The 23,023-nt window shown below is 44.7% G+C and overlaps 1 protein-coding gene across 6 annotated transcripts in view; it reads left to right on the forward strand.

The window, feature by feature from the left end:
- Positions 1 to 23,023, forward strand: part of LOC118645670 — a 297,612-nt gene that overhangs the window by 224,171 nt on the left and 50,418 nt on the right. For 3 of the 6 annotated variants that reach the window (XM_036287271.1, XM_036287269.1, XM_036287272.1), the window contains 3 exons: positions 1,106 to 1,251; positions 2,139 to 2,332; positions 18,516 to 19,795. In XM_036287271.1, coding sequence (XP_036143164.1) covers positions 1,106 to 1,251; positions 2,139 to 2,309 — 317 coding nt within the window. In that variant the 3' untranslated portion in view covers positions 2,310 to 2,332; positions 18,516 to 19,795. Of the gene's footprint in view, positions 1 to 1,105; positions 1,252 to 2,138; positions 3,231 to 18,515; positions 19,796 to 23,023 lie in introns of those variants that run through there. The other 3 variants (XR_004963358.1, XM_036287273.1, XM_036287270.1) reach the window with 3 other exon arrangements.

A 23,023-nucleotide genomic window follows, 5' to 3' on the forward strand; every position in this document is an offset into this window, starting at 1 on the left:
TCGTACCGCGCGCGGGCGCTCGCGGATACACAGAAGGCGAGACACGCGGAGAAAAAGTCCGCGAGTAGAATGCGCGCGCGAAACGAGCTTCTCTCTGCGTGCGTAGAAAAGCTTGAACCGTCACCGCCGCTCAGCTCATTATGCGTCATTACCCGCAATAAATCGTCGATAATTATCCCCTGTTGCAATTATTAATGATTAAGAATCGAGCGATATAATCGTGTCAATTGCTATTATCGATGCGTCGAAGGCGACTCCGCGTAGTTTCGACATTCCGCTGAATCGGCCCTCTCTCTCTCTCTCTCTCTCTCTCCTGTAATCCGTCACAGGTTGGCCGACAATGATCCCTTGTTACTCCTCTCTTCACGCTGACGTCACTCTTTGTTCGCCGCTACCGGGGTAGAAGCGACCGGAAAGTGATCGCCGTTCGCTGGAAAGTCAAGGTGACACGTGTACACCTGGCGTTACGTAATAAGGTTCGGCTGCGCGAGAACTTTATTGGAAAGCAGGTTTTCTGAGTCCGAGTGGACGCATCTTATCTCAACACCGCATCTCTAAACAAGCGAAACTCACGCAGATATGTAAATACCGGAGACGACTGTCGTGTAGTATATGATTACGACTCTATGTTCTAACTTGGATAAATTATTGCGCGACCAGCAACAATTATTCCTGTCGCGCGCATTATAGATCGAATAAAATTAAAACCTGTAATGCTGTTCTGGATAAAAGTGCTGGTGATTCATTAAAATGTGCAAAAAGTGATATCAGAGGTTTCGTAATGGCGACTTTATTTTTGCTACTTAACAACATTCGATCGTAAAAAAGACAAAAAATGTCGTCTAAGATTTGTACTGGAAAATTTTCCTTTACATACGGATTTTTCTCCAAATGTAGATTACCACTTGCTCGCTTCAACGTCACCCCGGCTAATGCACATATATGTTGTAAAAATCTTGAAAAAGTCTTGAAAATGTTATTGATTAAAAAACAAGTTTGGGATAAAGTTGTAGGCAGTAATAGAAATTATTTTACACATTAAACTCTTTCGAATTTATTACAACACATTTTTGATTTCCAACTATCACCGAATTTCTATTTCCAGAAATCGGATCTAGATTCACGAGGCGAATGAAAGACTCGGGAGGACGCAAAAGACAATATATTGGCAGTACAAAAAATACCGGTGTCAGGATTATTACTCCGGGGCAAGTGGCTCGACGTGACAGCTGCGAGCGGCCAAAGGCGAAGGTTTGTGATGGTCAATAATTTCCTGGGGATACCAATGGTGTCGCGGGTGGTAACCCACGTATTACAAAGCTTCGTCGGATGATCGCGTGCGTTCCGCGGGCGTTTGGGCGAACGTGTGGGCGTTAGCTTGAGCGCGGATGAGTCCGCGTGGTCCCGATGAAATTTGTTTGCGTTTTAACTTGGGATTTCTTATCCTTCGATAGCGCAATCCAATGTCAACCGGATTCATTGTCCGCTGCGATATGCCGATGTAAACACAAATTTTCCACAAGGCCCGAGTGTATGCAAGTCGAGCTTTCATTTCGCCTTCAATTGGCTTCTTCCTAGTTCCTCCGCTCATGGTGCTTTATAGCGAGGCAATAATGTAAAAAAATCTAAAAATTAATGTAAAGAATAAGGAAACAGCGATACGTTGCTTGTTAAAAAACATTAGTAACAACTTTGGGTTTATACTCTTTTCATTAGGTTCTTACAAAGAGGAGGGATAATATAGCCCGTAGATTATAAAGTGATTCGACGATTCAACTAATGAGACCGTTCTGTCGCGGATTATCGTGATTAACAACGCGAGAGATTAGCGTTTACCGGCTTTACGCAAACCGGTTTTATTACTTACCGCATCCGTGATTCTGGAATATCGGATTCCTCAGCGATCACGTTTCAGAATGCTGAATCCTTACACTTTTGCACGAAGGAGGAAATGAGACAGTCGATATAATTTACAGAACATTTTTTTTTATTAAACAAAAATTGTCAAGAGAGTTAAAACAGGATTACAAAACCTATTACAGATTGTCTTATGAAACGTCCGTATCCCGTGCAACGCTTATCGCGAAAGTGTTTTGTTAACGCCTATTAAGCTTTCACGACGATGTGAAAACTTTCAGTTCGCAGGATACTCGAGTATCACCAGCCCGCCGAAAAATGTCGGAATAACGACGTTGCCCGCGGACAGAATAGGAGAAAGCGAAGGAGGAGGAGGAGGAGGTGTAGTAGAGAAGAAGTATCGAAGAAAAGGAAGGAGGCAAGCTATTCACCGAGGCAGTTATCGCGGATGAGGCAGGCCCATCGAAAAGCCACGGTAAACGGTTTTATTAATGGTGCATCCGCGACATAAACACTTTACGTAAGGGTATTATCGATCGATAAATCGGGGTCTACAACGCGCACCGTCCGCTTCTATCCCGCTTCTATCTTCCACAGACCGGACCTATCGTCGATCATTGCGCGCCGTGCGTGCGAGGCAACCGACGCGGCGCGACGCGACGCGACGTGATGTCCGTTTCTATTTAACCGTCTCCGCATGCACTGTCAACTCGCACCTCGTTTTTCCTCGGACCAGCCGCATTCCTGATAGCGCCGCGTCGCGCGTTTCTCCTAGGTGGAGAGACGGTAGCCATCACGGAGATTATGGAGAACAAATTAAGGAGAACACAGGATGGCCGTCAGTTGATTTAGTTCAAGGATAGATGAAAGAGATACAAAACGAGACACAAAGATGTTATCTTGACTAAGAAAAAAAGAGAGAGAGAGAGCTTAATAAGCTTAAACATTTTTCGAGAGCCGTCGGTGCTCGCGAAACGAGTTATCGTTCTTGCTTCTTGGGATACCTTGTACATTCTCATTACTCGCGAGGAACGGCTCCGAGAACACCCTCGGACCGATAAGCTCCGCGTCTTTAATTTCTATCTAAATCCACGGGCCGATCGCCCGGCGATCTGAATTGTCCCGGGGGGATGTGTAATTTCGCACGGTCTCTCGCTCTTTCATTAAAGACCCCGCGTGGATTTCGCGTCCGCGGCAGCGGAGTACAGGATACTCGATGCCGATCGTAAATACCACGCGCCGGTATCTCTTAAACGGGTACGTCGAGATGTTCGAGCGCAAAAGTGTAATCGGACTTATCGCGGATGTGTGTAATTAATTGAGTAATGACGCACCGATAACCCGGCAGCAACGGCGGGACGAAAGAGCGTCACGCAGAAGACGAAAAAAAAAAAGATCACTTCCAATCAACATATTATTTCTCCAGAACGCGCGATCGTGAGATATCTTAGGCGTGATACACGCGTAAATACGTGCTCGCGTGCACGCGTCGCCGCACGAGCCGCACGGTTATTATCGCGTTGCACCGTCGTAAAAGTGCGTCCAAATGCGAGCAGCGCGACGATGGAATCGCCCCGGAATCGTCGCGCTGCCTTCGATGTCGTGTCATGGATCGCGGACGATGTCGTAGGCGAAATCGATTCCTCCTCGAACGGAAAGGGAGAGATGAAATCGTCTCCCTCCTCCTCCTCCTCCCCATTCCCCGAGTCACGGGGACACACACTTATTCCGCGTGATGGTGCGTGCTTGCGGCGCATTCTCGTTATAATTGCACGTCGCGTAGCCTGAAACGCGATCTGGATCGCGTGACCGTTACGACGCGACACTGACGACGATGATGGTGTTACGCCGGTAGCCAAGCGTCATTAGCGGGCACGATTAATAGGACGACAGGTCCTCGGCGACCGTCCGCGTGACGTAAGGAATCCACTGATTAATAACCCACGCCTGCAGCAGCAAGAACTTCTCTCGCGCTGGCTTCGACGGATAATATTTGTTGCCGTTCTGCATTTCCATTTGCACGAGTGTGTGCGCGTATCTGTGTGCGATTTGATATATTAAACGAGCATAATATTTAATATAGTATCGGAGCAATCAATGGTGCATTAAAAATTGACGCAAAAGAGATGTAATAAAAGTGAATATCAATGAGATAACTCCGTATCGCAACAAATTATTATTATTATTTTAAAAATACTTCTTTCGTGCATCTTGAGATTAAGAATTGACTTCGACTACAGATTAATGATTCTTCTCAAAGGCGGAACCGCGATAAAACCAACGTATAAAATAATAAGATAACGATGGGATCAAATCGGAAACTGCACTTTTGATAAAAATCGACGAGAGATGAAGACGCGTGAAACGCGAAAGAACAACGGGGGAGCCTTTTGCCGGCCACGTGGTGAAAGTTTGGTAACCGGGGGGATGTTCGTAGCTGTACGTTCGTGCCGGCAGTCGGCGGTGCGAAAACCAGCGGCGGCGGCAACCGTCCGAAAGCGCTCCACTTTCCACGCGGGGGGAATCCTCACGCTTTCGTCTCACGTGGCATCCTCGTGGCGCTTTTCAACGGCAACGTGAAAACGGCGCGTGCTCGGGATGCGCACCTTCGCGGCCTGATTAGCAACCCAGACCGAGCGAAGGCCAATGGCACCCTGCCTGCCTGCCTGCTTGCTTGCCTGCCTGCCTGCCTGCCTGCCTGCCTGGTCTTCCGCGAGGAGTATAAGGGGGTAGCGTGCCGTGCGAAAGAGATAGAGAGAAGGAGAGAGCGAGAGAACAGCTAGAGGAGGGGGTTGGTCTGATGGTGGAAGCGCCGCCGACACGATGGTACTCTGGTTGCCGGTGGTGGTGGTACGCGGTGCGCGACATAAATATGTATGTATCATCCGCTGCGACCTGCCCCACTACCCCACTAGGTCAGACTCATGCTTCATCACAATGAGCACCTTGCCTTGCTGCTCGTCCTGCTCCTTTCCGCCTCTCGTTTCATTCAAGTGGATGGCTCGAAACCCCTTTCGATCATCGCTGGAGATCCTAAGCCGGCTTTCCAAAGAATCATCACGCCATCGACGGACAATCGCTGGAATAGTCTAATCTCAGCTCGGATAACAGGATCGTGATCGGAATTATTCACTTGATTGTACAGTGATGAGTTTCTATTAGCGTTTCACCAGGTTAACGGGATAGAACGTCCTTATTAGTTGACACTTCTATCAGAATTTTTTTCTTCAATTTTTTTGTGTTATGACTCGTAGGGGGTCTTCAGAACATGTCTCACTCACACAGATGTCGGTCGTGGACAAGCGTGTTAATTGACAACAGATGAATTGATTATCCATACTACGAACTTAAAAGTTTTCAGTATCACGGCCGGTTCAGCTGACTTCGATCACTGACGTTGCACGCAGCCAGCCGGTGACGTGGACGTACTCTCTGACGTCATCGACGTCCCCATCTCTCTCGCGTACATGCACGGGGGTTGCGCAAGGTCTGGGTGGTAAGGAGAGGGACGCCGCGGGAGGAGAGTAGAATGGGGTACAACGAGGGGGCCAACAGCTCGAGGGACGGGTGGGAGGTGGAGGAGGAGGAGGAGAGAGAGTAGCTCTTACATATTTATGCCGCGTTCTACACGCAACACCCATCCCGGGGGTGGTAGGAAACCAACCCTCTCTGCACTTACCACGCCGGCTGGTTCGAGGTAGCTAGGTATGCCGACCTTGTGCACGCTTTTACGGGGGCGGTTGTCTGCAAGCTCTCCCGGAAAGGCTAATCAGTTTGATTTGATAGTACGCGTTGCGCGGGAAACGAGAACGTCGCGTTCGTTTTCACGATTATCGCGTGACTTTATCAGCCGGGCGAGATGCAGCCGTGAGAGAGGTAGCTTGAAGACTCGTGTCAACGAGTCGGGGGAAAAGAATGGCCGTGTATGATAAGTGTGCGGCTATGTAAGGAATGTTCCTTAGGAGTCATTGACGCGCAACACGTCGCCAACTTTGACGCTAATGAGACTGCCTGACGAATAATTCTGATTCATTAGACTGGGATAATCACGCGCACTCGTCCGCACGAAAGCAATGATTGAACAGTACGAGAAAATAAAATGACATCTTCCCGAGGAATCTCGGCGAGCCGTTGATGGCCCGGCTGTTGTGCAAAGTTTCAAAGAAGCTTATATTTCTACATAATTTATTATTTATAGCTCATCAGTCATCCTAAAATAAAATAAAAAATTACCGTTGTCCCCATAGTTTTCAACGGCAATAATCATTATCTCTAAATACATTTAACCGACAGCTTGTTTCAGTTATTGTACTTCGCGATTTATAGTATATAAAATTTACACAGCAGAGCCGTTTTGCCGTCAAACTCGCTAAACCAGTTACTTTTATCAATGGAAGACGTTATCTGTTAACACGCACACAACTGCAGTCAGCCTTCACAATGTGGCCAATTACGATCTTTCAGAGATAATCTTTTCGTAGGTAATCCTCAATTTTGCAGAATCGGAGATTATTCAAAGATCAGCTAGTCGTCGAGATCGTTATTGCCCAACCAATGATGCGTCATCATCTCGATAAGAAACACCGCACGATACGGCACAACAGACAACGTCAGTTATTATTCGCGATCCGCGGTCACGTGGCGCGCATCACGAACACGAGAAGTCCGCGTTTTATACGAACTAACGGTCGCGATGGCTACCATTGTACCCGACAGCGCTCGGCCGGTCTTAAGGTGATGGACAAGCAACTTTGTGCTCATTTGCATACTTGACAACTCGCTCGCGCGCACTTCCATCGACAGGCACGAAGACAAGCGGCGGAGTGCCGGATCGATGCATGCACGGCACACGGTGTCGCGTATAAGAAACAATTATTGCTTCCCCGCGACACCTCGCGCGACCGATCGGCAAGAGACGAGAGAGGTTTAACGATGCATCATCGATGCGCTTTACGAGCATTTTCCTATTTATTGCATTCGCCGTGAATTTTCATTTCCTGATTACGCTCCGTAGAGACTATCGCTTTCTGTAATTCAATGAGCAGCATGACTATCAAATAGATTTGATACCGAGACGTCCCCTCGACGCATCTGATCCTTTGAACTTGATAAGAAATCAAACAAAATTTATTTCAGCCTTCGAAAGCAGTGCAAGGCTTTGACCCGGTATTTGGTGAAGTGTCTAATTTGTCACGCGCTAATGTAAACGACCTCGCTTGCGCAACTCACGCGTGTAAGTTACACGCAATTCACTTCTAGTATCGACGGAGGATCAAACTCACGTAGTGACGAAAGCGTAGGAGACGGGGGAAACCCGGGGCTGCCCGAGTCGAAGGGAAGTCGAGACAGAGACGCACGCGTGTCGTCACGGCTTACCCAGGATGCGCGTGTCTTCCCTTAACAGTCTGTTCGTCTTGATAGAAATCGTTCAGGAAAAAAACACGTAGCGTCGGTTACATAAAAGTGCAGGCGACTACTTCCGCCGGGGGTGTGCCTGAGATTGTAAGGATCCAACCGGAGATATGAATCACGGATAAAAGATCGTTTCCTCGGTTATCTCGGACCAGGATGACATCCAAAGTTAAAAAAAAATTTTTTTTAAGAGTGCACGTTTTCCCTTTAGAAATCATCGAGAAAAAAATTTTTCCTTTATTCTTATAACATTTCTGTCGGGTGTGATAACATCAAAGTTTGCATTGCACGTTTCAATAAAATCGTAGCCTTTTTCCAGAATTTTAAGATTTTATCTTATTGTATATAATATGTGTGAAGCAACTCAGATTGATACTAATTATCACGGTAGAGATATGACCTTCCCAAGTTAATTATAGTATTTTCTAACGAGCGATCAGACGCGGGATTATAACTTACTGTGTATTTATCACTTCAAGGAAATCGCGGAAACAATTTCCTGGTTAAGATCTTTCTCTTTTAATCACTGTATCATGAATAAACCACCACGTCATCAATCTTTATTTCTTTAATTCTGTACGTTATCTTTAAAACGTCTATACTTTTTTAAAAATATAGTATAGTCTTTACTGGTAAGCCAGCATTGGCAAAGTAATTTTATTACACGTCTCTTTTTTGTATCACTAAAATACAAAAGTAATATCAATACACAATGAAATCTTTTAAATCGAGATTAAAAAGATCGATGGTAGGAGCCGCAGAGATAAGCGAATCGTCGATGTGATCTAAAGCTGCCCTCGTTCCAACCGAGGCGTAATGCTGTAATTGCACTATCGCAGAAGAGTGGTGTATCGTCGTGTGCCTTCCAGGAAAATTACCGCATATTATACGAGTAGCATCCAGATCGTCCGAGAGGTAATCGCCCGTCTCTACCCGTAGCTACCGATGATCTTCGTCGCCCTCCTGATGTCATTATGCGAACTCGTTAGACACGATCCCGCGTTCCGGTGCTTAGAAACACGAGCAGCAGAATTAAATCGTTCCCTCTCGTTGAAGAACGCCGCTACGTGACGCGACATTATCGAATCTTCTCGGCTATATTTAAAATTATAAACTTTTAATTGAACTATAATTAAAGTTATTACGTTAGAATTTATAAACTGCTTCTAATATTCGTAATTTTCTCTGTAGTTCTCCTTCCTTTCCTTCGCGATTTATTACATATCATTATGTAGTCTTTGTGTCAAAGAGAAAGAAGGAAAGAAAGCTATCAATCCATTGAAAATGTAGACGAATTTATTTTATCCTTCTTCGAGTACGCGTTTCAAAAACGCTGATATACGCGGTTTCGCTACGTTCGCGGTTACGCGTGCTGTCGAGTGTAATCGAGCATTGAACATGCATTACACGAGGAAAAAGTCAAAGAAGAACGCAGCGTAAGGAAATGACGTAAATTTTGTAAACCTGATTTTCCGGGATTATCGAAATCTATAGAAAGATCCTTTTTTTTTTTTTTTTTTTTTAAGAAGAAACATTTCGCGAAATCTGTAACACGAATCGTAGCGCGTGAAAATATAAATTTAGCAATTCGGAGCCATGGCATCGGCGTAACTAACAATAAACGTATACTTGACCGAGCCAAAGGGGCGTCTCTATCTAACAATAAGATTCATCACGCGGACTCCAGGAGCGTATCCAGGCACAGGAAGCGAAGAAAGAGAGACGAGGCGAGGGAGCCGAGCGTGCAGAACCGAGTACCGGGCAAAGCGCTCGGCTGCAATTTTTCTCGCTACATACGTGACGGGCGTAGAAACGAGAAGAGAAAGGATCCAGGTAGGGAGAAAAGGGCGGCGGAAAGCGAGGGAAAAAAGAGCCAGTCGCGAATTTCCGTCCATCGCGAACGACGATCGTGCCTGATGGCGGGACGCCGGATTACTCGCAAGGGATTTTCCAACTTTCGAAATCCTTACGTCGTTTCCTCTTCCTAAAACGCCGTATTCGAAAGTGCGATAGCAGTCGTTTAAGCGATTCGCTACGGAAAGTGGCTGATAACAGTATCCGGTTCTTTAGCAGCCGACGTAATTTTATTTACAGGCTTCTTGTCCTTGATAAGCTTACGTTGATAATTTTTTTATATTAGCCATATAGACTCTTGACAATTTTTTATACGAATTAATGTACCATTGCGGTTTAAAACTTTGAGAAAAAGATTTAAGAATTGTTTGATATGTCGGGTCCACAGATCGATCAACAGACATCACGCGATCTGATTTTTTAAAATCCCAAACAGACGGCTGCAATCTCCACAGACGGAATGAGGGTGCCTCTCGCCTGGAGAGAGGCGTCGAGAGTAAATCAGACACTATCGGAATCCACATTAGATCACTAAGCCTGATTCCCATTGACACGTATCGTGCCTCTGGGGCGGAAAATATGATTGCTTCGTCTCCGTTGTATAGATGGGTAAGCATTGGGGAGAGTGAGGTCGGATTAATGCCACCCTCGGGGATCCACGTGGCTTTTCCACCTTCGCTGTATCCGTCCCGCTTTAGCCCCGTGTTTGCTCGAGCGGTTTTATGTCTTATACTTTTAAGACCTCGCTCACCTCTTACGAAGATTAGTCGACATTTGCCTGAAATAACTTCGCCCGAATTATTGCTTATGCGCCTGACATTAATTGCACTTGGTAAGCTAAGCTTATCTATCATAGAAGGAATACGAAGCCACGGACACGCGACAAATCTTCCTAACTAGAAAGATTTCTTTTAATGAATAAACATTTTTGCTTCTTAATTAAGAGCTATTGTAATGCTTCATATTTTTTTTAGGTTACATTAGATCAAATTATTATATTAACTAAATTGAAAGTAAAATCATTGATCTACGTAATATATTAATTATATAAAAGTAGCTTTTATATCAGGACGTGCATCAATCAACTGCTTCGAGATGGATATATCAATGCGATATTTCTCGTTATCGTCGAATAGATAATACGAACGACCCATCGATATTCTCCAAGAAAGGTACTTAGGGACGCTTCCGGCTAATCTGCTGGCAAAACAAAATCGGTTCCCGACAGGAACGCGATTTATATAAAGTTCCGCATCTCGACGTCGCTTCGGTGGAACAACAACCGGGGAGTTATCGGGATCGATAAAAAGTCTCGCAATAAGCCATCGATACCGCCGTGCCGTTTTATTGTGTCACGTGCGAAGGCACAGACAAGCTCTCCCTCCCGCCACCCCCTCTTCCTCACCTCGCGCACCCCCACATATATCAGTCGCGTCAGAGGGGAGACGTCGATATCCCTCGATCAATCATTAATAAGACCTGAAACCCCAAATACACATAAGGCGAAATTCGCCATTCTAACGCACGCTCTTTTTCTTCTCCTGCATCATATATACTTTGACGCGGTGCGTCCCATTGCACCCCTCGGCGTGCCCCCTTACGTCACCAAACGAGAGAGAGAGAGAGAGAGAGAGAGAGAGAGAGAGAGAGAGAGAGAGAGAGAGAGAGAGAGAGAGAGAGAAACTGTATCGGCAATCGTCGATTCGCGAATTGATGGAATTTTATATTTTTCTTTTCTGCCTGATTCCTTGTCCCCGTTTCCGCGCTCGGTCACGTTTCCGATTCGATTCGCTTCGTCCGCGAATAGCGATCTTCGGCCGCGACGATTTATAGCACCAAGCATCGACACGGTTTTGAACTTACCGGGGGACGCGGCTGCTCCGCCGACCTCTCCTCTCTTTCTCAGCATCCGAGTAATCTCCTCGAGCGGAACGTTGCACTGAGTCGTCCCCTTACACGAAAATAATATCCTCTTGCGAAACAAATTATTAAACACGATCAATTCATTATTAATATTGTATAAGGTACTCTCATTTTTTAATGTTAATATCATTCTTCTGCTAAAGGATCTGTGGTTACTTTAAAATGATTCGTTAGTAAGTCTGTTCGCATTGCTTGCATTTTTACTCAGAAACTTTATTTTCTCTTTCTCCGTAGAGAGGTTCAGATTCAAATTCTGGCATCTTTTTTTTAGGGATTTTGACGCGAACAAACTAATTACTTCAATGTGATTTGTTTTCACGCGATCAAATTGAACGTTTTAATTATCACACTCGTCGCGACTGTAATAACAACGCGGTTCGGCCGACCCTAACCGAAATCGGGGGGTGACGAGGGCATTTTTCCACCGTCGTTAACCCGTGCGATCAGAAACGACTTCGAAAGTGTCAACGCCGCTTTGGTTTTCCCATTTTTGCGCGGCTCGTACACATCCTGTCGGGCATCCCTCCGGCTTCCACCGAAATCCCCGGAGAGACTTATACGAGCAGGGGTTGGTATACGGCGCGGAAACGAGCAGATATCGAGTTGCGGTTTAAAACTCTACTATTCCCTCTCACACAGTTCTCTCTCCCTCTCTTATTCTCTCTCTCTCTCTCTCTCTACCTATCTTTCTCTGCCTCTCGATCCGTCGGTGACGACTCCGTCAGGAAACCAGGATTCGGTACGCTGATCAGCAGAAAAGCGCCCTTGGCTTCACTTGCACTCGATGGAGTCCCCCTTGAGGCGCTGTCTTTACAGTCGAGGGCTACCCTCCACGAAACATAAAGGGGAAGATGCTCGATTTTTGACATTAGCCATCGGATATGCAACCAACATTCGATCATTTAAGTTATATTTCTCGAGATACATTACATGTATTTAAAAATAAAAAAAATTAAAATTCCTCGCTCCATCACTTTTCGTTTTACACTAATGAATGATAAATGACGCGTGCATCCTCTCGAATTTCGTGGAATACAGTGGGCGTATATGTGAGAAAGATAATATATAAGCGGAGTTGTATACGTGATAGGCGCGACTATAAACTCCCGGTAAGGAAGACAAACGCGCGTTCGATGCCGCGCGCGATGCTGAACGTTGCATCATTGATGCGCTCTATTCCCCAAACGGCGGTACATCCGGCGCTAAGGTCGTGGTTTATCTGGCCATAACTGTGAAATATCTGCGCCGGCGATGCGCCGCGTCGTGTCTGATTGGCGCAAACCGTTGCGCCGCGGTAAATCTTTCTTCCCTCCTTCCGATCGCCCCCTCCCCCCTCCCCTTTAAGGTTCCATTCAGGATAGTCCGACGGACGCCGTTTTTCTAAAAGCCATTACAAAGGGACCATTGTTGCACACTTGACGAGTACTTGAAAATCGCAGAAAGCACACGATTCCACATCTTACAAAGTTTAAGTGAGTTGTAATCGCCAAATTCATAGTTAATTTCAAGTTATAATCAAAATGCGGTTGTTAATGTGATTACTACACTTTTTATTTATTGGTATACGTAACACACTTATCCATTTCTATATTTTTATTATTATATATTATTTTGAAGTGCTACGAACGTATCATCGCGCGTTTATCCCTTTGGCCGTAGGAGGATTCCTCCTCTTCTTTTACCTGCCGAGCGTCTCTCGACCCAATTACGTGAGTTTCTCGAGGGTCGACGTCCACGAAAGAGCGCGTCCGCGCGCACTAAATCGGATCAATCGGGATCGATACAGGGCCCCCAGCCCCGGCATCTCTCCCTCGTCCGATCGGGGCGTTCAGGGCCGGTCCCGGGGAGGCAAGGAAAGTGAGAGCGAGATATCGCGGCGGCCCTATAAGGCCCCAGACGGCGGCTATAAGGCCCTTGGGCAGTAACAATGCGGCCTGGGCACGGCTTCGCGGTGTCTCGTAAATATAAATGATGCCGCGACGCAGTTATAGCCGTCCGTTGCTACCGTGCGCTACACAGACGCTGCATCTCTCGTGGCTGCGCGAGAGCATAAAACGCACGATGCGTAGACGACGAGAGGTCTCTCTTCTTTTTCGCTGGCCCCGGCCAGCGTCTCGCACACGCGCGTGTTCCTCATCTCGCTTATTTCCCGCTACGTCGCCGCCGCCGCCGCCGCCGACTCGCGGTTGGATGGATTATCCAACCAGCCGCGATAGGTTTTTGTTTTCGAGCGAGCAATAACGGAGCCGCCGCTGCCTACGACGCGAGTCGTCGCGAGTCGCAGATACCGCGGTTTCGACGAACACCTGGGGACACATCGACGAATAAGTGATATCCTTGACGACTTCCTACATATTCTCTCTTTCTCTCTCAAAGTTTTTTCACGATATACACAGATGGTTTCGTCGCGGCAAGATTTTTTCAGCTTGCTCGTCTTAGGAAGCGTTAAAAGTAACAAAGAGGAGATCTATTATAGAAATTATAGAAAAAGGATGTTTAAATCCTGTTAGTAGGGAAAGCTATTTTTATCCTATAATATTCTTGGAAGTAAGGAAAGTCTCGATCAGTTGTCCGTGATGGAAATGTCATGGGGTCAGATCGAAAGGCAAGTTGTTATCGCTCTTGAGGCGCTTAGCACGCAAAGTGACAGAGAGACTCGCTGATGCTCTGCTTCTTCTGCACTTCGTGGAAGTTCCGGTGGTACGAAGGATACGGGCGAGGGAACGTGGAGACGAAGAGAGAAGAGCGAGGGGAGAAATCAAGAAGGTGGGAAGAGAAGAAGGAGGAGGAGGAGGAGGGGGAGGAGGAGGTTGAAAGTGGCGGTAGGATCCTGGCAGTGAGACGAAGAGGAAGAAAGAGAGAGTGTGAAAGGTGCTGGAGGGCGGAGAAGAAGAATCGATGACGACGAAGGCGAAGGGAAAAGGGGGCGGGGACGGTCCATTAGGCGGTATCGGGACCATCGCACGGTAGCACCAACGCTCTCTGCATCTCAATGCCTTCGCCCTTAGCCGCCGCGAGAGAGACGAGAGGGCCGAATGGAGTCGATTTCGGGGCCTCATACGCGCCTTCGCAGCCACCTCGAGCAGCCGCCGGCCGCGTCCGTCGCTTCGCCACGGCGGAGATATCGATGGCCGGCGAAGAACGTGGAGGCGAACGGGCCGGCCCTGTTCGACGCACCCAAGACCGGTAGCCCGCGGCGGTGTTTTCGCCTAATCGGCCGCACGGTGATGCGCTCGCCGTGATGCCGTCGCAATAAGCGCATTAAACACGGTCCGCTACAGCTCAAAAAGCGCCTGTTAGTGGATCGGCGAATAAATGGCGAATAAATCTGAGAAGAGAGAGGAAAGAGAGAGAGAGAGAGAGAGAGGGAAAGATGAAGCGATTAAAATCCTCAAGAAATTTCCGCTCGTTACGTATCGCTAGTTTGAAACGCACGGCTATCCACTTGACAGAACGTTACGCAATTAACTTTTTTTTTTCAATTCCCCATTTAATCTCGACCTGTTTTTTAAATAAAAGGGTACAATCTTCTTCAAATACCGACCGTCAAGTTACTTTTTAACTGGTCTACGAATGATTAACTTAATTTAGTATTTGTCGGGACGGTACGACGAACCTCTGCACCAACGCGATTATCCTCTTCTAAATTCTTACACGGTAACGGGGTTGTCTAATGAGACTCGTCGAAATCGTGAACACCTACGTTTGTCCGTTGCACACTCCCCGTCGTTTTTTCTTCCCCTTCAGATGACAGACGGCTGGCTCAGCTTTCGACCCGGGATTGAATCTACGACATGGTATGCCCGATCGGAATCTCTGGGACACAAACTTGCTCAGAGTTCTCTCCCCCTCCCTCTCTCAGGATAAACAAATCCGAACAGGTCTCGAACGAGAGACAGGCTTCAACGAGGTAAGAGAAGGAGAGAAAGAGATAGAAAGAGAGAAAAATGGCGTAATATATGCGATACATGGTATTAATATATATCTATACGCTTAGAGGCATACCGTGATGTTGAGTGATCGACCGATATTTCAAGGAGAAAACATTTCTAGAGAACATCTCGCACATCAGATATCGGTAGCGGCAATTGGCAGGATGTGCAAGCTAATTTAATGTCGTAAAAGTTAACCGGCAATCTTAGCTCTGTCGCATAATAAAATTCGGCATTTCCATAAATGGAAGGTGTGGCGATGCGAAATCGCACGCTCGCACGAAGTTTATGGCAGTATTTCTTTCGCAGATTCGATCATCTTTTACCTCATTATATTCAAGACCGACAGCTTTCGGTCTTTACCTTTGACTTATTCGCTTTTTTTGGCGGGGGAAGATACCTTTTCGTGAATACTAGAACCACGTCTGTGTGAGATTCGGTAATGCTAATCAAAGGTTATCCACTCATAGGTCTATGAGAACATGTGGATGGCACGATTCGCGTCGGCACGAAAGTGCCTATTAAATTTCAGTCGAGTTTGCCGCGTGGCTTCTTTCATATGCATCGTCGATGGCAATTGACGTCGTAACACAACACATAACGGCGCGCTGAAATCGCATGCAAAATTCTCGAAAAACCTGTCTCACGAACATAAATCTGTATTTCGAAGCAATTAAAGTCTAACAGAATCGTCTCGACAGCGACACGTGCAGCTACTTTACACTTTCGGGGTTTAGACGTATACATACATCAAGCGAAGAGAGAAAGAGAAAGACGGGGGTCGATCATGCGTGGTCATTAACCCACAAAATTAGACATTTAAACTCAGATTATGCGTATGTATAATGCGCGCCGGTGATACAAATACGCTGTACATGTGCTATTGTACATTCGGAATTTTTATATTTTGAATTATAAAACCATCGCACGTCCAAACCAAAATTTTTTTTCCGTAGAGCAATAAAAGTCGCATCGGCATGAGAGCCCTCGTACACATTCGTCGCATTGAGGAGTGCGAACAGGCGCGGTTTCAGCTCTCGCTTACGACCATTCGAGTTAGAGGCGTATACTTTGGTGTGTTTCGACAACGCATCCGCGAAATCTTTCTCAAGAATCCCTGGCAAACACGAAACAGCTACCGGTGTTCGTTCCCTCTCCGTTTCTTTCTTTCTACGTGTCTTTCATTTTTTTTTTTTTACGTTTCAACGGTTCCGACCGAAGGACACTGGCCGCAGGCGCGCAAGAGGTAAGGCGGTGAGGTAAGCCGGACCGGCGACGACGACGACGACTCCGACGACTCTGCGACTAGATTTTCCCGTCAATAAATCAAGCCGGTCCGCGGGCCGGCCTCGGCATTTCTGCCACCGTTGCCGCCGCCACTTGCGACGACGACGACTGTCGACGACTTCGTCTTCTTCGTCGTCGCTCGTCGTTGCCGCGTGCTGCTTCCTTATTCATACCGTCTCGTCGACAGTCGCGTTCAGAAAAACGTCATCCTGGATGTTGTCAACGCGTCTCGCCGCCACGAGCGTTTCCAGTATCCGGTAGTTAGTTGGGAAAAGCGCGATCTGCCCGTGCACGCATACACACGTACACATCTTTGTTCCGACCGCCGCCGGTTCTGCTTGTTCGTCGCTTCTTGAAGCAAGAAGCTCGTCGAACGTGTAAGAAACGCAGAGAGCGGAGATTATCAAACGAAAGCGGATATTTTGATCTCTCGTGTCGTTAAAAGTATATAAAATATTTTTTTTTGCAAGAACGCTCTCACGGAGACATCATTTGAAGTTAAACAAATTCTACACCGTATTTAAAATCCTACATTTTTAATAAAATACTATTGTATAAATATAATACAGTCGTTTAGGAAATTTATTTTAAAAAAGATTTGTAAATTTTTTGACTTTAGTTTCAAGTGAATTTTCTTTCTGGTGCGATAATTTCGCATCTCGATCTTCGTACATTATAAGAGCGATAAATTGTTGAAGCTGAATCGAATCGAATTATAAAAAAGCTCGTTTTCGAGGACGGTTACATCGATGGGAAATTATTTACATCCTTCATCACGTAACTCTCCAATTCAGTGCGGATAAGCACATGTCCGATGGACATCCGTTAGCTTGTGTTAATTCGTATGGCGTTAAACGCGCGAGATGCAAAGTTCGCCCGCGGTGTATCGCGCGCGACTCATCGACGACACGCGATCACGCGACGGAATATATATATATATAATAAATCCTGCGGTGGCGAGTCGTCGCACACGCGGGGCCAAACTTCTTCCTCGAGAAATTTCGGGGGAGGAGTAATCGATGGCTACCTCGGCGACGATCGGTCCGGCAATCAGGACGAATGTGCTGGGAGATAAAGTGAAATGGCGTCGCCGTTTAATTGGAGTTTCTGACGCGTTTCTGGCATTAAGTATGATGTTGCGTTGAGTTCAATTAAAATGGAAATCGGGGATGGCCGTTGCTTCGCCACGTTCTCTTTCTCGCTCTCCGTGTCTCTCTCTCTCTCTCTCTCTCTCTCTCTCTCTCTCTCTCTCTCTCTCTCTCTCTCTCTCTCTCTCTCTCTCTCTCTCTCTCTCTCTCTCTCTCTCTCTCTCTCTCTCTCTCTCTCTCTCTCTCTCTCTCTCTCTCTGCATTTGTGAGTCTCTCTCTCCTTGCCTTTCTTCCCCTCCTGTATTCACCCATCGTCCTCATCGTACTCTTCGTCCTTCCTCTTACACCGAATCCGTCCTACACACAACTTATGCCCGTGTATATACACTCACACATATAACACACACACACACATGTACATACGTACATGCGAAGTGCATCCCGTGTTTTCGCTCGCTCTATGTACCAACCTTCGATCTTTCCACCTCCTTCTCCTCCTCTCCATCGTCCTGTTCCTTCTTCCCTGCCGTTCGTTCCTCTCACGGGCAGCTCCGAGCTTACTACATACGTGTGTCCCGATCTGAAAATAGTTCGGTTGGTCCTGGGTAGGAGTCCTTAATGAACCCGAGATTAGAAGTCAGTCCCGGACTCGAGAGCGGTAGATACTGGGTGCAATTAACACTGAAATATCATCGGTGTGGGTCCGTTAGGGACGACGGTACACGATGTGTCTCAGGTGGGGTTTTGCCGCCGTCGTTGCTGCAGGGAAAGGGGAATCGGATCCTCAGACAAGGGACTAAAGGACTGGCTAACTTTATGGACCCTTAAATTAGCCGATCGCCGCGAGTCTATCCGAGCTTCGCGGGAGATCGAAGCGGCATCGAATTTCTGTCGCGGAAGCGATACATTTGTATTAACAGGCTGTCCTAAAATCGTCAGATTGCTTTTCAGCTACTAATAAATAAAATCGAAAAAATTACTATTGTTCTAATATCGATGAGGTCTTCTTAAAACAAATCTATGTGCGCGCGCGCGCGCCCGTGTGTGTGTGTGTGTATTTAGTATAACTTAAGAGATCGTAATTTACTTTTAATAGTTACGACGAACATAAATTTCCATTGACTATGTGCGGGCAAATAGTAATTGCAATAATTTTTTTCAGCCCCAGAAGATGAGAGAGCTACGGCGGCGAGAGAGTGAAAAGCTCTAGAATGTGAGTCGTGTGTTTTTCTCTTTTTATCGTTTACAATAATTACAAGATAATTGCTCAACGGAACGAGCGCCTCGGGCGTGCGTCATCTCCGCGCGATGCGCACAACTGCAGGATTTATTTATCTTCGCCTCTTTTTTTTTTTATTTCTTCCTCTTTTTCGTTCGTATCGATGGTGGCTGGTTACTTTGTGAGCGGCTAACATGCAGGAACAAAACGACGCGACGCGACGTCGTGGTCGAACCGTGGAGAATTCATCGTTCTTATCGCGATTTGTACTTAACGCCCGAACATCTTGCGACGCGCGTATAATAATTACCATACTCGCCGTAAATACGAGATCCGCGGTGTTACGCGCGGGGGAAGGGAAGAGGAGAAGGGGAGAATGACGCGCCAATTACTCCTTTCCCATTACGGTAAATCAACGGCTCGCGATAATTCTCTCGCGGATTACGGATGTACGTTTATGCGCGAAATAGCAAATCGGTGCGGTAGCGATCATTAAATCGGCCAGCGGTGGCGACCAGCCCATGCCGTGGCTAAATAGCCCCGGCCTGTGGCCCCGATTTAAGACCGCTTCTCTTAAGATGCTCTCAGAGACCGCCTGCCACCGTGCTCTCTCTTTCTCTCTCTTGGGCGACCGGTGCTCGGTAGAGACTTAATAAGACATCGTGACTCGGCGCAATGTCAGCCTCTAAGTGATCGGTTAATTGTACATTAAACCGTACATAATAGAATTATCGGCGGTAAAGAGAGAAAGAAAGAGAAAGCACACACACGAGCCCTGGCTCGTGCCCCTTCTGTAAAATCTGACCCATTGCTTAATCTACGTATCGAACTAAAATTAATGTTCTGACACTTTTTTATGTGTACCGCAAGCATTAAAATGTTTATGTATTATGTAATTGGATGATAGATTGGGATTCGCTTCGGAAAATATTGAGATTATGCTGTTAACTATAAAAATATCATTTAATTAATTTTACGAAAATTTAAAAATAACAATTTGCAAACTAATCTCTAATTCTTTTATAATATGTTTCTTCTAATTTTATAATTAAAAAATATTATATACATATATATATATATATATCATTCCCACATAACATCGGACATTCTATGTATATGCATTTTTTCTCCATAATGTGAAAAAAATATCTTGTATGTTAAATGTATATACATCTCATATACATGAATTGAATATACATTATGGTATGTAATGTGTATATCCATTAATGTATTTGGTATGTATATACAGCGTAAATGTTAAATGTATATACATATTATATACATGATTCGAATATACATTATGGTATATAATATGTATATCCATTAATGTATTTGAAATGTATATACAGCGTACAATGTTAAATGTATATACATATTACATACATGATTTGAATATGCATTAATGGATATACATATTATATACTATAATGTATATTCGAATCATGTATATGAGATGTATATACATTTAATATTGTACGCTGTATATACATTCCAAATACATTAATGGATATACATATTATATATCATAATCTATATTTGAATCATGTATTGAGATGTATATACATGTAACATTGTACGCTGTATATACATTTCAAATACATTAATGAATATACATATTATATACCATAATGTATATTTGAATCATGTATATGAGATGTATATACATTTAACATTGTACGCTGTATATACAAATGGTATATAATGTGTATATCCATTAATGTACTTAGTATGTATATACAGCGCACAATGTTAAATGTATGTACATTTTATATGCAAGATGTTTTTCCTCTATAACGTGAACTTGCACGCCCACGCGCAGGGAGTAATTTTCGCAATCACCGCTAGGTGATGCAACTTAGTCCTTTCTCCGGAGTCAAGTGATGCTCTCTTGCATATATAAGGAGGTCACTTGCAACTCCAAAATCAGATCTCATATCTCATTTTTATTAATTACCGTGCCTTAAATACGGTACCGCACGCAACAATCTCCCACAAATTTGTATCATGTATATTCTATGTACATATTATGTATGTGCAATAAATGATAAATGGACGTACATGATGTATATACATGCAGTATACGAATCATGTACATGTGTATATACTTCCGATGTGCAATGGATATTTTTCTTGTAACGTTTGCATATACATTTCATATCCAGTGGATGTACGGTGTATTAAAAAACCATATACATAGTATATACAATAAAAAATAAACTGTTTTGTGGGAAATACGTTAATGAATCTCATTCCGATAATATTTATATATTCTATGTCATATCCTCTATATGTACATTGTAGTAGAAAAGTGTGTACATTGATGTATATATAATGTATGTACATGACATATACCCAAATGTTTTATAGGTATATACACAGAATATGTAAATAATATACATTTCATATACATGTGTACATACAGAAGATCTTCAATGTACATCATAACGGTAACATTTGCACATTCTATGTATATCCCATCTATATACAGTGCATCACGGAAGTATATACATAGTATATGTAATATACATGGATGTATATACATTGTATATACTACGTATATCCTAATGTTTTGTGGGTTGTTGAAAAAATGTAATGCAATTTTTGCGATAAATTTTGACGAGATGTCTTGTAAAGCAGATGTCAGTTTTTCGATGGTCAGTTTACTCTTGGACGTTTTCTATCGACATAATTAGTGCGCTCGGCATGTTATAGATATAACTACGGGGTTTCATAGCGCCACAAGAAGCGTCGTGAGCAAGCAATATTAATCTTGCATTCCTCTGGTCGTGGTGCCTTCAACTGAGAAGGCTTGATACACGGTAACTCTAACGCAATCAGTCACGGCGCATTACGATGATTTCATTCGCGTCTGGCGCTATTAATTATCGCTGCGAGCAGCCCGCGAAGTAACTACAAACATGAACTCGGCGCGTCAAAATAATTAATACGAGTTACGTACGAAGAAACTCGGGTAGTCGTCGGTGGTCATGAGGTGCCCAACAACAACAACAACGACGACGACGATACTATTTCAGAGAAACGGGTACGACTGGTTTTGTATAGCGTACTTCCACCACGCTTTGGTATATTTACGATCTACGGCAAAAATAATCGTTTGAAACTAGATACGTAATAAGAACAAAAATGTTAATATGTTATTATCATGTGATAATAAATATGATTTATACATGAGAATTCAGAATATAGATACCTTTCTACTTACGACGGGGAATTGATCGTAAGTCGGACAATATTTATGTTTATACAAATAAAACATTATTTATGCAAAATAAATACTTTATTACTAAAATGTTTATAGATTTCTTAGAAAATTAGAAAACTTAGAAAATTCGAAACTTTAAGATTATGATTTTTAATATAATATTTGCTATTACAGTTAGTGATATAAGTTTTTCTTCAACAACGAGTAATTAAAAATCAGTTTCTTTTTCTTGAAAAATATGAATTTTTATGTTATATTTAATATTATAAAATTAATATTTAACGTAGATCACTAACGAGTACTCTCTCTTAATCGAGTTTGTTATAATCTGTTTTATTTTTATGCTGCGATGAAATTTGAAAAGTCGTAAGTCGAGGTACCCGTAAGTAGAGGGATAAGCAATAAAGAAATGAGATTATGTTTCCAATCTATTTTAATAAATAATTAAGTCTATAGCAAGCACATTATATATTTAATATTCTAAGATACGAAGAAGCATATTCTTATCGAAAGCGCATCCGGAACTGGTACTTCACCTGGCCACCATCGAGAAACAATTTATCACGGCCTTTTCAAATTAATTAGGAGCTATATAGCGACTGTCCTAACCGCATACCAGGCCTATCTTATCAGGGTTTACTTAAGGTCGCGAGAATTCTCGCGATTACCGGACGTCAAATGTCCCCCCTCGTGTGCGGGTTAATTGGCGCCATCCCCGACATGCCGGGCCGGCAAAAATTGCCTCGACCACGGCGACCGAGGCAGATCGTACGGCAGATCAGAGGCTTAATGCAACGTCGCGGGGCTGTGTATTCCGGGTAGCACGCGTTCTCCCTTCCCGTCCTCCGCGTTGCTGGTCCATTTATTAACCGCGGGTTAATTCGACGTTTAGAGGCTGACCGCGCGCGCGCGGTCGCGCGCGATCGCATTATAAGGTGATCCCGCGATAGGGATTCATTAAACGCCGTTAATTAAGACATTATCACGTCATAATGATCTCTCTCGCGGAGGCCCCGGGGGTAGCTTTAATGAATGAATGAAACACGCCTCATAAATAATTAATCTTGCCGATTAAGCCGCTCTGGCCGAACGGGGGCCGTGATGACCGCCGCGCGGTCGGAGAATCGCTCGCGTTTTCGAAATGGGAGGCAACACGCGCGCGTGTTGGCCACGCTCGCTCGCGTGGAGACGATCTAGACCGCCCCGGCGGGATCTCTTTCAGCTCCGA

This window comes from Monomorium pharaonis, chromosome 5 (genome assembly GCF_013373865.1).
Source record: "Monomorium pharaonis isolate MP-MQ-018 chromosome 5, ASM1337386v2, whole genome shotgun sequence".
Classification (NCBI taxonomy): Eukaryota; Metazoa; Arthropoda; class Insecta; order Hymenoptera; family Formicidae; genus Monomorium; species Monomorium pharaonis.